This window comes from Wyeomyia smithii, chromosome 2 (genome assembly GCF_029784165.1).
Source record: "Wyeomyia smithii strain HCP4-BCI-WySm-NY-G18 chromosome 2, ASM2978416v1, whole genome shotgun sequence".
Taxonomy (NCBI): Eukaryota; Metazoa; Arthropoda; class Insecta; order Diptera; family Culicidae; genus Wyeomyia; species Wyeomyia smithii.
Window position 1 is genome coordinate 39,493,859 of NC_073695.1, and position 15,541 is coordinate 39,509,399.

The following is a 15,541-nucleotide window of genomic DNA, read 5'->3' on the forward strand; positions in this document are numbered from 1 at the left end:
AGAGCGAAACCAAGCATGGCCGTAAGCAAATGTAGAAGTGTCGAACCCGATGAGTAATTACTCTGCGTCAAACTGATGTACTTCTAATCAAACTACACACTTAGATTTTATTGCCGAGAAAGTAATGCTAATAAATTCAGCGAAATGTACTGCAAGTTTTTTTTTTGCGGATGTTAGCAATATATTTCGACGAACATGCAGCAAAAATATCGATCTATCGTAAACCAGTACGTATTGACATTACATTTGCCGATGTTCTCTTAGATTTTTGCCGAAAAGTTGTAGAACATTTAGCTGAATTTAGGGGGCTGCAAAATTCACAGGAATGGTTAAAAAGCTGTTTTCTTTGAGGGGAATTCTATTGAGCTTTGTGGCAATTTGTTTTGCCTGTTGTCGATAAAGAAGATTTATAATATAAATTTACACATTTGTGCAGTTTTATAATGTAATGAGCTGGATTTATAGTTGATCAGTTTTTTTTAATAGCACATCCACTGCAACAACTTAGTACTAGTTATCTAGTAGGTAATTTCTATGCTTATCGGTTCTACCATGCGCGTTCATTGTTTACAGTTACATATACAGACCCTGTTCGATTGGCCCTTATCGCCTCAGGATGATGATTGTTTCTAACGTAAAATTCTCCAAGAAATATAATTAAATTATCAAATTTAAAATAAAAAATGGCTGCATCTGCCGAAAAATGCAAACCTAGTTTTTAAAAACAAAAATATAATATCTGGCAACACTTTCTGCCAAAAATAATAATTTTTCTTGATTTCTTGCTTTGTTTTTTTTTTCAAGAATCACCTATCAGTACCAACGTCTTTCGTCTGTAAATTAAAGGAAAATAGAAGAAAGTGGTTTTGACAAAAAAAAAGCGTTATCTTGCAACAAAGAGGGGAGTCCCACTGAGCGGGGGATATTCCAATCAACATCAGAATTGGGATTTTTCCAAAGTGACACTAGATGAATAATTCCCCCAATTTTGGGCAAAATCTGTGATGGTCGTCTCCAAGTGGCATGTACACTTCGCATGGAATGACCCATATATTTTTCGGTTTGTTCACCCCGGTAGAGTAGAGCAAGGGTCAATTATGAGGCAAACAACCAGAATTTATTGTGCGTGACTGAGCTGTCAAAAGCTCTATTAATAAACAGAATGATACTTGTCAAAGAGGCACGCTGTCCCAGGCAGGGTTACCTGATGAGCAGATTTGTCTGCAAAATAGGGGTAAACAGGGTAAGACCGCCCATCATAGTTTTACCAAAGAGAGCAAACATTCGTGTTCATATAAAAAAATGAAAATCATGTGTGAAAAAGAACCTTTTTGAACAATCCAGTTTTTCACGAACAGTAATGGCGGATAGATTTGACATACAATGGAGGATGTCAAGCTACTAGTTCAAGAGATATTTCCATTGAACTAAAACTAGTTTAATGAAAATTTAACTAGTTTAAAATGCAGACAAAATTGTCTAGAAAGCCGAAACAAATTTGACCTTTTGTTTAAATGCTTCACAGTAACTGAACGCTCGTTTGAGGATATTTATATAAATTTTGAGAAAGGGCTGCTTACATAACATCACATATTCGTTCTTCCAGTACAACCAATCAAACACCAATTGGGATTCACAATTATATTTGGCAGTTTTTCACAACAAAAGTATTTACATGAAAATAAATTAACCTAGTTGAAATTATTCTACAAACTATCTAAATTGCACAACCATTTTTTTGAGTCTTAATCACGCACAAATTCCTTTTGATTTCGATCGCACGCCAACCGCTTGGCCAACTGCTTACAGAACTGGACATCCCGGATGTAGTCACCAATGAAGACCGACAGCAGGTACCACTGTTTCATTCCGGTGGCTCTCACCTTGTAGTTTCTGAAAAAAATGTATAAACAAAGCATTTTAGTTCTATCCATTCAGTCGGCAGCTTCCCGTAGGAGCAGATTCAATCAACTTCAAAATGTCGTTCCAGTCGGGCTGGTAATCCTCGGTGCGTCTCGTTTGGCTCGCGTGCAACCGACAGGGTTCCTCCTCGATGCACACCTTCGGACCGAACTCGTGCAGAATGGTTCGTTCGGCCTCGGTTACCGCGACCGCCAGCCGGGAAATGTCCTCCTCCGTTGGGATTGGTGTATCACGGCGGCTGCGCGTTTGGTAGGTTTCTGCAAGAGCAAATCAAATAAGCGACACATGACTTAATAAGCGACACGGACTTGTAATGGCTTTTAGTACTTGTAAATATAATAAAAAATTGTCATGTTTTCTATATGTAAAACTTGACAAAACCTGAAGTGTTAAAAGTTGTAACAGATTTTATTTGAATTGGTTATAGCCTCAATAATCAATATACATCAGAAAATATTGTTTTAAACAGTCTGAGGATTACGTTTATTTTCATAAATTTTGAAACATCATGAAATTTAATAGTTGAGTGTTTGAGATAATAAAGAAAAGACAATGGCAGCAAAGTTAAAACAGCTTAAATAATTTTATTTACTATCTAAATAATTTCATCACGTCATGGCTATTAATTGCATTCAAATAGCCCAGTCGCGGACCCACTCGTGGGGAGAAAAGAAAGGCAGGGAAAGAAAGAAACACCGCGATAAATTTCTCTTTCGGACACAAACCCAGTTACGCCGGGTGAGAGGTTTAAGCTACCAAGCTCGAGACTGGTTGACCTTGAGGTTCCGTCGGCGCTCTGGGGCGCGGCGGCTAAGCAATGGATAACGCAATGAATTCACACACCAGCCATCTCGGGCACGGCGTGGTTCGGGTCAAATTATCCACCGAGCGATGGCCGATGAGACGTGGATGGAATCTTCACATATACGTAATACATGTAGCAGTGACCGTCGTGGTCTTGAAATCGATTTGTTTTCGAATCAAACAAAATCGCCGAAAATTGACGGCTATCACTGTGAGTGAAGTTGGCAGTACGGTTTTTCTGGGGTGATCTTGAGCTGATTTCAGTACATTGTACTGCCCCAGTCGCTGTATCACGGTGGAGTGGTTTTTGATTGATGATTCAGTGTAGACATCGTTTGCTGTGGGGAAATTAAATGATCTTACATCACTAGGAAGATCTGCGAGTGACAGGAAGTCAACCTTTTCTTCCGCACAATAAAATCAATTGTATGAATAAATTTTATTTCAATTTCGTTATGCTGATTGATTGGTTTTCCAACTCAGTCAATCGATGGCTTGTTGACTGTTAGCCTGGCAATCGAGTTACCGGCTGCTACTTGCATTAGAGTCACCGCATTTTTGCTGATTTCATGCCACACTGCTTCGTAATAATCTGACATACAAAAGAGGAGTTGCACAATATGACCGTGGGGTGGCTGCTGCAAAAGCTTTCGTTTTATTAGCGGTTTGTCTTTCTGGTAAAGCCCGTATGCTGCTTACAGGTTGAAGGACACAGTACCTACGCGTTATCGTTATTAGACGGTGGAGGTAAATATTTTCGCTATTTCACTGCTTCCGGTGGCAGGCAATTTACATGCAGTCAACCGACTTTAAATAAAACTTGCCGTGGAAGTAAGGCGTCGTACACAAACTACGTAACGCATGAAGGGGGGGAGACGGGGGGTTAAGTCTGCGTAACTTATTGTTACATGGGGGGGAGGGGGTAGTTGAGATCGTTACGTAACTGTCATGTTTGCTCAAAATTGCAAATTTGGAGAGGGGAACAGGTTGTCCAGCGTTACGTAATTTTAGGGGGGGAGTCGTATCGAACGTTACTTATCGTTACAAAGGGGGGGGTCTGAAATCTAGGTTTTTAGCGTTACGTAATTTGTGTACGACGCCTAATGTGACCCTGATTGTTCGCACCAAGTAAAAAGTAACTTTATCTTACCCTGTAGGAGAGAATGAATATGAATGTAAAATTATTTATGGTGTAACGATTGAACCGTCAGAGACATTTCATGAAGCAGTAGATCGTTAAAATATATTTTTTGTCCAAACTGCATGTACAAGTCATTGGAAGATGCAAAAATTCCAATGACCCCTGTGACTGAAGATTGTTCGCGAACATCTAGATGTTTTGAAACCGATCGTTTTGCTTCGGATCGAAGCAAACTACGTCCGCGGCGGGAAAGCCTCTCACACAATTTTCTAATGTTAATGAAATCGTATTAATCTGAAAGTTTTAGTAATTGGAGTATTAATCAGTGATGGTGTTACAGTATGGTTTATATAGGGTGTGGAAGAAATGTATGTAAGATTGTGTTGACTAGTCGAACAATCAAAGCAACGGCCGAACGAACAGCTGTGACGTCATACCAGTATGGTCTATATAGGGTGTGGCAATGATATCATAGTTGTACTGGTACATGTGTAAAATTGCTATGATTTTATTTACACTACCGTTGCTAGAAAAGGCACTACGTCATACCAATGTTTTTAATTTTGTTTTCTTGCATTGCTGTTGTGTAGTGATAAGGAAATTTGAATATAATGCTGCGAAAATCAAGATTTTCGGAAGAGCCCAAGTGTACAGTGTTGTGCTGTGGCATCTCTGTCTATAGTGTTAACAGTTTGCGTTGAATCCCGAAGAAACAATAACAAAAGTTTTGCGCCCTTAAAGATGCGAAAGATGCGTTTTCAAAAAATTGCCAGCTGCATTGTTTAAACAATGTTATTGCGAAGATGCTTATAGAAAACAGGTACGCACTCAAAAAATGAGAAAAATTTTCCGCTTCTTTAAAACGAAATCATTCTAGCCTTCCCATCTACTCGAAGACCTCCGCATAAAAAATATCTGGCCAACCAACGTGAAACGCTCTAAGACCGTTCCTCAGTCCTAATTCAATTGAACGGCAAATACCAAGTAAAAAATATTGATTTAGATTGAGTACCGCATTTCTTTACTACCTAAAAAATAATAGGTGGTTTATTGCAGACCTCTGAACAGGCAGCAACTTCTACGCAAATCGATGCATCTGATACTGAAATGCTGCACGCTCATTTTTTGTTACTCTAAAGTGAGTTAGATATCACCCACTTTTGAAAAAAGTGGAGGTACCCTAATTAGGGTACTTTTACGGTTACTCACTTCTGAGTAAGGGCGTCATACGTCAAAAACTGAGTAGAATCTACTCTGTTCATGCAAACCAGAAATTAACGAAAATGAGTACAAGTTACCCAGTTTGCCTAAATACGGAAATTTAATGATTTCTGGTTTTTGTAAATCTGACTCAATAAATAAAATAAAATCAAAACAATCAAAAACACAGATTTATTTTTAATCGAAACATTAGAAATTTACTAAATCATTCCCGTGTCTTCATTGAATGCGGCACCCAACCGGTTGACAGTTGCCCGTGAACTTTTTGTGATTTACATTTTTGTGCCAGAAAATCTGTCATCATTCGTCACCTAATTCTGCGAAGGATTTAAATTGCATCGATTGTTGAGCACTGTACATCAATACAAATGTTTCCGTTTGTCATCACGAATAAAAGTCCGGCTTTAAACGGCATCGTAGAACATACAACATGCGGTTGTTCATTTTGAAGAGATCTTTTAGGTGTTTTCAAATCCTCTGCAATACTGATGTTGGGCTGAAATTATTAATTGATTAAGAAATTATTGATTTGATGACAGATCAGATACTTACTGCTAGCCAACGAATAAAAAGAGACACCAATTGTTCTTCGGAAACCGATAATATTGCTGTTGAAAACTTTTGACATATACATATCTCACCCTGAGTCATGGATAATAACTCAAAACTGAGTAAACATGGTAATTATGAAAATTTGGGTTCATGTTACTCAATTGTCCAGTACTCGATTACTCACTTTTTGACATTTTGCATAAGAATACCAAACTGAGTAGATCCTAATCAGATTAGAGTTAAAATAAAGCAGCGTGTGTGATATAGAAGAATCCAAACCAAAGATAGAAGCTCAAGCAAACAAAAGTGATTTAGCATTTCTTCAATGAATAAAAATGCCATCATGTTATCAAATTGTTTTGAACATTAGATATATCCGAAAACAATATGTGATATTAAAAATTTCAAAATGATATTGCGGCTCAAGTACAGTATTCATCGCAAAAAGCAGGTATTTTTTATCAAAAATCAATAAAAATAAGCAGAACGTTTACAGTGCTTTTCTTTAGACTGTTCAGGAAATGATTTTCGTAAACAATATTAGTAAAATAAGCATAAATGTTAAAACTAATGAGTTATCTCCATAAGAACAAGTGAAAACTTTTGCGGTATGACGTCAGTATGGTTTATATAGGGTGTGGAAGAAATGTATGTAAGATTGTGTTGGCTAGTCGAACAATCAAAGCAACGACCGAACGAACAGCTGTGACGTCATACCGCAAAAGTTTTCACTTGCTCTTATGGAGATAACTCATTAGTTTTAACATTTATGCTTATTTTACTAATATTGTTTACGAAAATCATTTCCTGAACAGTCTAAAGAAACACTGTAAACGTTCTGCTAATTCTTATTGATTTTTGATAAAAAATACCTGCTTTTTGCGATGAATACTGTACTTGAGCCGCAATATCATTTTGAAATTTTTAATGTCACATACTGTTTTCGGATATATCTAATGTTCAAAACAATTTGATAACATGATGGCATTTTTATTCATTGAAGAAATGCTAAATCACTTTTGTTTGCTTGAGCTTCTATCTTTGGTTTGGATTCTTCTATATCACAGCATTTCAGTATCAGATGCATCGATTTGCGTAGAAGTTGCTGCCTGTTCAGAGGTCCAACCACCTTTTTTTTTTTTTAGGTAGTAAAGAAATGCGGTACTCAATCTAAATCAATATTTTTTACTTGGTATTTGCCGTTCAATTGAATTAGGACTGAGGAACGGTCTTAGAGCGTTTCACGTTGGTTGGCCAGATATTTTTTATGCGAAGGTCTTCGAGTAGATGAGAAGGCTAGAATGATTCCGTTTTAAAGAAGCGGAAAATTTTTCTCATTTTTCGAGTGCGTACCTGTTTCTATAAGCATCTTCGCAATAACATTGTTAAAACAATGCAGCTGGCAATGTTTTGAAAACGCATCTTTCGCATCTTTAAGGGCGCAAAACTTTTGTTATTGTTTCTTCGGGATTCAACGCAAACTGTTAACACTATAGACAGAGATGCCACAGCACAACACTGTACACTTGGGCTCTTCCGAAAATCTTGATTTTCGCAGCATTATATTCAAATTTCCTTATCACTACACAACAGCAATGCAAGAAAACAAAATTAAAAACATTGGTATGACGTAGTGCCTTTCCTAGCAACGGTAGTGTAAATAAAATCATAGCAATTTTACACATGTACCAGTACAACTATGATATCATTGCCACACCCTATATAGACCATACTGATGGTGTTAATGGTGGTGAGCTATCGATTTTTGGGTCTTCCAATGTAAAAGTGTTGTTGCAAAAAGTGACGATTTTCTTTGAAACCGATTGAAGAAGAAGTGGAGAAAGAACTTTAGTGTAGTGGAAGTAAAAAAAATAGTTGAAAATATTTCTAGTCCCTATTGAGTATAGTTAACAATAAACGGTGTTGAAACTACTGGAACAGTTGGCTCAAGTTTGGTGGATTATATAGCATAATGTAAGTAGTTTGTGGCAGTTTCAGTACGGATTCTAGTTTTTGTTTTAAAAATTTATAGCATTATTGCCTGGAACATTTCTCATTATAAACATTCTGAATTTAAACATAAAAATATTTTACGAACCTCAGTGCCCTGATAAATTTAAAGCATAAAAAAAATATCAATTTGAGCATAAAACAAATATGTACTGGTGATTATTTAAATTGTTGAAAATTCCTGGAGAACAGTCACCAATACAATAGGACCTTCACACATTTGTAATTTTTTTTACTCATAACGCTCTGTTGCGTTTATTTCAAGTATTTCTTTTATTCTTGATATAGTCTTTATATCAAATGTCTGTATAATTAATGAATCTGAACAAGAAAAACTTAACCCCAATTTCGAATTCCGACTTGAATCCAATATGGCTACGAGTGGTAAATGGACAAAATATATACATTTTACAAATGAAAAACAAGTTGTAATATTGCTGTTTTTTTTTTCTGGCTGGTAATTACTTACGGAAACCGAATTTCAATTTCCTAATGTGATATCAATTGATGGTAGCTTCTCAAGTAGTTTGTTCAAATTTTATCGTTTTTTTCTCTAGTCAACTGACAGAGTATCGGTCATATCTCACAACCTCGTAAATAAACATTACGCTCTTAGGTTTATTTTTATGCCAAACAAATTTTGTTTCCGTCCTAACGGAGCTATCGACTGCATACGCAAATTTTATCTTACAAACAAAAAAACAAAATCTTACAAAAAAAAAAAGGAAAGCTTTTTGCACTTTCTTCTACAGTTTTTCTTCATCGTGAAGTTTCTGTAGTGCACAACGACACGTTCACCGGATGCTCATTCGTTCGCAGCAGCAGAGGAAACTGGCGAACCGAACTGGTGATTGAGGATCACCTTCCACAGCGCTAGCTTTTGGATCTCCCATCTGTGTGGGAAGTATCGTCATATGGGCATGACTGTCCGGACATGTTAGTGATTTTGTCAGGATCTGGCGCGTACACTTTTAGCCATTTTGGCACTGCTAATTGTTAGTTGTGCGTGTGCTGGTAGCGGGCGTTAATTTGTAATTAGTGTTGTTCACTGTTAGTGATTTTGTCAGGATCTGGCGCGTACACTTTTAGCCATTTTGGCACTGCTAATTGTTAGTTGTGCGTGTGCTGGTAGCGGGCGTTAATTTGTAATTAGTGTTGTTCACTTGCTCGCAGTGTATGAAAAAAAAAATATTATTAAATAAAAGAGAATTAGAATCATCTCGTGTCATCAGCAAATGGTAATCCACAATGACGATAAATTAAACAAACTTGCCGGTGTCACTATTGACCAAGCACCAATGGTACTTTTCATTGCCACTCGCCGAAACGTTGCTAATAGTGATCAACATACATACATCTTCAAATCAATGATTTCGGGGCGCTAAAAAGTGCCGTTGGTGTTGTCACACTAGTGACATCCGAGTATTTCTTTTAGGCTAATTTTCAAACGATTTTCTCGAGTTGTTTCGTTGCTCGAAACTGTTGGTTAATTTGTGTTACATGTTACTAAATGGCCCAATCCCAGATTCCTAATTTACATTTGTCAAACTAGCACGATGATCAAAATATGATCGTACCTAGTGATTTTATTTGAGGGATTTATATTTCGGTTTGCAGTCTAATGAATTGCGTTGATTTCTATCTGCTCATCACCAACGTTTCGGTCCTTCTATGGGACCATCATCAGGGCCTAAAATATATTTCACATTTTACGTACAAATCGATTTACATTAGGACAATATTACACTATATGACATTGAAAAACTACTCACACAGCCGAAATATAAATCCCTTAAATAATACATCAATTCCAGTCGAAAACTTAAGTTACTAGTGATTTTAATTCACTCCTAATAAATTTAGAACTGTGGTCACACACTTTATAATTTGCAAGGTAAGAATACTCAACATTACTTCATAAACGTGTTTGAGGCCTACTTGTAATTTGTATTTTAGGGATGGATGAAACAATTTACTTCAAGCTAGTGTTTTTCGAAAAAGCTCTAGTTTAGTTTTAGCTTCGGAGCCATTATGCTTGGCCAGCTCTCTTGGTGATAGCAAATGTATGGAAGTTGACTTCTCTGCCTCTTGTCTTCGGTGCTATCTTAACGACATACTTGTTGATCGTACTTCCGCGCACAATGTTCGTCTGTGTATCAAAAGTGTGTTGTGCAGTCCATCCCATTTTTCACATTTCTTCATTCCCAGCTGGTCTCGAGGTACGATGCTGGCTTAATAAGCCAGTCGTCGTATGTTCGAGTCCCGGCTCTGGAGAGACTTTCAGTGTCAGTAGGATCGTAGCGCTAGCCCCGTAATTGTCCTGTACACTTAACACTCGGCTGCGAAGTCTGTGTATAGTAAAACAGAAGGTCGAGTTCCGATACGGAATTGAGCACCAAGGCTTTGCTTCGCTTTTTCATTCCATGACTTTCGCAGCGCCGCCTGGTTGTAGCGACAGTTCTGTCCGTAAGTATTTAAGGCAAGCCCACGGGGGTTTTTATCATACAGGTGCAGTTTTGTTCATCGTTACATCGCTATTTCGTTCAATCGAGTTCGCAAATTACAGTGTCTGAAGGCAAGGTCGAAGAGAAAAACAAAATCTCGCCCACCTCATGCTGGACCTCAATTCCCTGTAGGTTGAATTCATCGTCTGCTGCGTAATGAAAATTATGCGCGTTGGTGCTGTAATTCGGGTAACTGTACTGCCGGATAACTGTCCCATAATGAGAAATATCATGTTGAGAAAACGGCGATTTAATATTATCCGTGAATTTTCGGATTTCCAGCAATTACATCTAGAACCAATGACCATAACAGTTTCATGGCACCACAAGTTTATCGTTGAGTACAAAAAACCATGGATGGAATTGGTTTTACGTTATATAACTTGAAAAAAAGACAAAATGGGACAAAATATGTGGGTACATTTCAAAAGTACTCGCATATTTTGTCCCATCACATATAAATTCAACCAGCAACCGGCGGTATCATTGGCAACGTAGATTGTACTACAGAAAAACAACATTAGTCTAGTTAATTAAATGACATTATTCTATATGCCTAAAATAATCCGATATACACTAATCTGGAGCAAAATTATATGTTTACAGTTTGTACCACTATGCAGTGGAACTGTAATGCGGGTACTTTCAATATGGGACAAAAACAACTTGGTATTTTTTCCATGTTTTTCCATACAAAAGTATCAATTTTAATTTTTTTCCAGAAAATATGATAACAATTACGTCGATTCCCGATGATAACTCAAAAGTGACCAAAATCATGGGACAGTTATGCGGGTACCGGCAGTGTAATGCAGTACCTTGGGTTGAAATTGCCGGTAAACGCTACTAGAGATAATAAAACGAGAACCATCACACGAAATTAAGTTGACTTCAGTTTGGTGAACCTTCGTTTAAATTTAAGAACATACACATTTTGTTCAGCGATGTGTTGATTTCAAGATAATGTGGCATTCAAATTTAGCCCTAATTATTTGAAGTAATCTACTTCATCATATCTAGTTGAGGAAATTATGACATCCTACTGAGGTGGAGTTTTTAAACGTGCAGAGTGCAACATGACATACCAAGTTCAACGACAGAAGATTTTCCGCGAAAAATCTCTAGAAATTTCCAAATCTCCTGTTGATTTGACGAATCATTTCCTCAGAATCTTCTTTCAAGAATGACGGTCATCAGCGAATAGGCTTGGTTTCTCACTTAGGTCAATCTTAGCGAGATCGTTGGCATAGGTTAAGATCAGTAAAGGTCTCAGATTACTGCCCTGAGGAACGCCCACTGTTGAAGTCTTTCGTGAACTTTAAATATTATTAACTCAAGTAAATTGAGTGTTGTCACTTAGGTACCATCGAATTGTAATCCTTCTCATGCCTCGTGGTTCAGCGCCTGCGCCACATCCCAATCACCAGTTTCCAGCCAAGTTCAAACGCATCCGATTCTACGCTCGAAGATCCAAGGTGCTCGCCGGTTGGCCTCACGCATGTAAACTGTATATGGTACTGTTAGCGGCTGCTACCCGTCGCTTCACTTCGCTTTTAACGTCGTTGTCACTCGTTACGACAGTACTTAATTACACAGATTAACTGTCTTCTTCATAGATACTGTCATCTCTCACAATCTCAGTATCAAGACTAGGCTAACTTCACGCTCTCCGCCAGCCACCATATACTTTGTTTTGGTAGAGTTGATGGTAATTCCAGTTCTCGCTGCTTCTGTCTTGGATGGCACGAACGCCTCTTCCACTGTTCTGCTGTTAATAAGGATGATATCGATATCAGCCACAAAGCCAAGTATCATATGAGACTTCGAGATAATAGTACCGCTCCTTTGCACGCCAGCTTTCTGTACTGCACCCTCCAAGGCAATGTTGAACAACAGGTTCGAGAGCCCGTCGCCCTTCTTCAGACCGTCTAACGTCACGAACGAATCCGAAACTACTCCCGGTATCCTGACGCATGATGAGAAACCGTCAAGGGTGGCAAGAATCAGCTGAATTAGTTTTGCTTGAAAACCGTGTTCAAGCATGATTTGCCATAATTCGCTGCGGTTAATTGAATTGCACGCCGCCTTGAATTCCATAAACAGATGATGAGTCTGAAAGTTTATTCTCTGAAATTTTTGTGGGTCCAACATTAAGTTCACTCGTGGCTGTCAATGTATTTGATCCTGTCCGAAATCTGTTCTAATAATTGTACAACACGTTATAATCCTTTCGAAAGTCGGATAGTCTGGAAACGAGCAGCTTCTCCGCTATTTTACTGAGCACTGATAAGTCCGATATTGACCTATAATTGTTCACCACTGCCTTGTTTCCTGTATTGAAGATCGGTGTCACATGCGTCACTTTGAGATACATCCACAGAATACATCCTTCAATAGAATTGAGAACATGTAGAGGTGATTTTTCACGAATAAAGCTAAAATTACATCTGTACCGCAGCTTTTGCCAAAATCACGATGCTTTTTTTGTAATATCACTTCTTGGATTGATGTTTGTCACAGGAAGATGGATGCATTTACAGGAGTGAGTGTATTTTTTGGCATTCGAAACGCTAATCACTAATTTGCTGAATTTAAAAGGAAGTCACAAGTAAATATTTGTAAAACCGGCGAATTCCTGATGATGAACATAAGTTGTGAAGGTAGCGTAGCATAAATACATTCAACGTTAGATATAATTAAATTTTAGCTATTACATCCTAAAACTACATTAGAATTCTTTGGAATAATGGATAAAATAGTTTTGGTAAATGGTAATGGTAGAACGCAAGAGCCTTTTTAATCAAAAAAAAAAAAAAAAAAAAAAAACTAGAGATAATTTAACTTAAGGTTTTCCCAGAGTGACGCGTTGGTTTAAATTTTGCCGATTGAAAATATTGGAATTAATAGGATTTAGTATTTTTTAGCAAATCACGTTAATTAGGTTTAAAAAGTAAACACGTTTTTTCTCAACATAGAAGTTCAAAGAAACCAAAACTAAAATTATAACTTAGAATTTACGCTTAAAAAAAATTCAACATATTTTGACTAATTGAACATATTTTGACTAATTGGTTAAAAATTGTTCGAGTAAATATTTTTCGTCCACGATGTCAAATTTTTTCACTAAATGTTCATAAATAACCTAAGGGTTTTGAGAAATATTACTTCAAATTAAGTGTACGCAAAAATATATACACCACATTAAACAATAAGTCATGGGTGTGAAATATTTCCTTCTCAGCAGAAAATACTTAGTTTTTAAAGCAAATCTGCATTTGAATTGAAGGCACTCGACGTTGATCGATAGGTCATTTGGCATGTTAGCGCTCCAGGCTCGTTATTCTCCTCAATATGTGGAAAGAGCAAAGTGAATATTCACTGTTCACTTCTTAACCAGCATGAGTGCTGCGTATAGCAATATTTTGCCCAAACTTTTTCATTTTTCTTTGCGCTGCGTTTCTGCCGCTTGCAGAAAAATAATACACAAGACTGGTGAATCACTCTACCGAGAATGCACAGAAGTACACCGTGGAGATCACTGCTGAGATAAATTCGATAGCATTCGAAAAAGAGCAAACATGCGTGACGGGCGGAGAGATATTTCAGATTCTTCCGCGGTTCTTTTTTACAAGCTACTCAGATACACACGATTCGCTGCTCTCTTCAAGCAAGTGCGTCGCTATGCCCACCAGTGTAAGAGCAGTAGTTTCCGCAGTGAAAGATATTTTCCTACACGCTAGCGGTTCTCTGAGGAGAAATGCCAAGCCTAGTGCTTCTATTATCTTTTCTGATGAGCAGAAACTTTCCCCCACATGCTGTGTAACACAAAATAACACAAATACACTAAGCTCGCTTTTCACGTATCCCCCGCGTAAAAAGCGACTTTAAAGTAATACAAAGTCTGTATAGTGGCGTTTGTTCTGGCAATCGATCAGCAGGGTTAATAGCGAGTTAATGATAATTTTTTGGCTAGTGGTGGCTATTACTATTCAAATTCTTTGTAATCAACTTGAACTTTGTAATCAACTTGAACTCCATTGAATATTTTCTGCTACTTGAAAAGAGACGAAAAAACCACCAGATCGTACGATGATGATTTTACTTAATCTTGAAAAACTTACAGCACAGAATAACACTCAATCTACAATTATTCGCACATTATTTTATTCAGTTGTAATGAGTTCATTTACAAACTACAACAGTTTATCATCAATAAATTACGCGATGTGACATAGATTTGCAGTCAGGATTCAAGTGATAGAAAACTGGAAATGATGGTTTCAGTTCTATTAAGGGATGGCTTCCCCGGATTCCGATTCGGTACGAATAATATGTTTTGTATTAATCTGACGACTCTCTGTACGCCCCAGCTTCTGTACTACTAGAGGTAAATGCACTGGAAGCTCCGTCATCATCGCCGATTAGAGCGAAGATTGCGAGCGTCATACATATCAGTGTGCGTTGTTGCTTGTTTCGTTCCGCGCATGCCAATCAAACTATCAACCGAATCAGCTGTTGTTGCCGGCGTCCGAACCATGCGCGCTCTCCGGTGGGCCGGCATCGTGCGCCGCTGAATGTGGGGAGTGCGAAATCGAAAGTGCAAGTGAAAGAGAAGCCGAAAAGTGGGTCAACCTGCGAGTGTTTGTTTGGACCGACCGGTGGGTCGATTGTTGTGGTGTGGTGCCTACGTGAGAAAAAAATTATGATGTGCGCTACGCGACGCGACGATGCGCCAGTGATCCAGCTAACAGTGCGATTAGGTAATTCCGCACTCGGTCAAGGATCTTCGGTAGGCAGCTGTTGTTTGTGGTGATCGTGTATGTTTATTTTTCGCTTTATTTTTTTCGCTATCGTTTAGGTTTGAGTTGCAGCGCACGGAACAATTGAACGATTTTCAATTGCTAAATTTGAATTCAATACACAGTAGAGTAGAGTACAGAAGAGTAGAATAACGTGACGGGTACGGCGTGGATGCTAGGTAGGTGAACAAGATTGGCATCATTAATACCTGCGGTATTGCATTTACAAACCTCGAACCGCGAAAGGTGTTTCACCCGGGCGGTGAAATGGTTAGATAACAGCCAGTCAGTCAGTCAGTCAGGCTGCACGTCGGACCACAACGAAACTTGCTGTTTCGGTCGTCGCTACGCAAAGGCCGAAGTGCAGCGGATTGGATGGAGGCAGAAGATGGAGGTGAAGAAATTGCTGGATGCATATCGTTTAACATTGAGCTCAATACGGGAGGGTTGGGCCGGTGGGGAACTGCTGCGCAGTAAAGGTTGCTGGCCCCTGGTGGATAGCGCACTGCAATGGTGTGCGGTGGGTTTCGGGTGACTAACAGGGAGGGTGTTTCGCATTATGAACGATGATATAAACTTGTTTGCTT

The 15,541-nt window shown here is 38.3% G+C and overlaps 1 protein-coding gene and 1 long non-coding RNA gene across 2 annotated transcripts in view; both read right to left on the minus strand.

Moving 5' to 3' along the window:
• Positions 1-1,626: 1,626 nt before the first annotated feature.
• Positions 1,627-15,541, minus strand: part of LOC129723097 (uncharacterized) — a 30,971-nt gene continuing 17,056 nt past the window's right edge. The window contains exons 2-3 of the mRNA XM_055677065.1: positions 1,973-2,180; positions 1,627-1,893 (exon numbers count right to left, since the gene is read on the minus strand). Of these exons, the coding sequence (XP_055533040.1) occupies positions 1,746-1,893; positions 1,973-2,180 (356 nt within the window). The 3' untranslated portion in view covers positions 1,627-1,745. The remainder of the gene's footprint in view (positions 1,894-1,972; positions 2,181-15,541) is intronic.
• LOC129723098 (uncharacterized) lies at positions 5,194-7,222 on the minus strand. The gene is made up of 4 exons (XR_008727714.1): positions 6,995-7,222; positions 6,831-6,937; positions 5,642-5,865; positions 5,194-5,585 (listed from the first exon to the last, which is right to left on the minus strand). It is a non-coding gene; the product is annotated as an uncharacterized LOC129723098 (long non-coding RNA).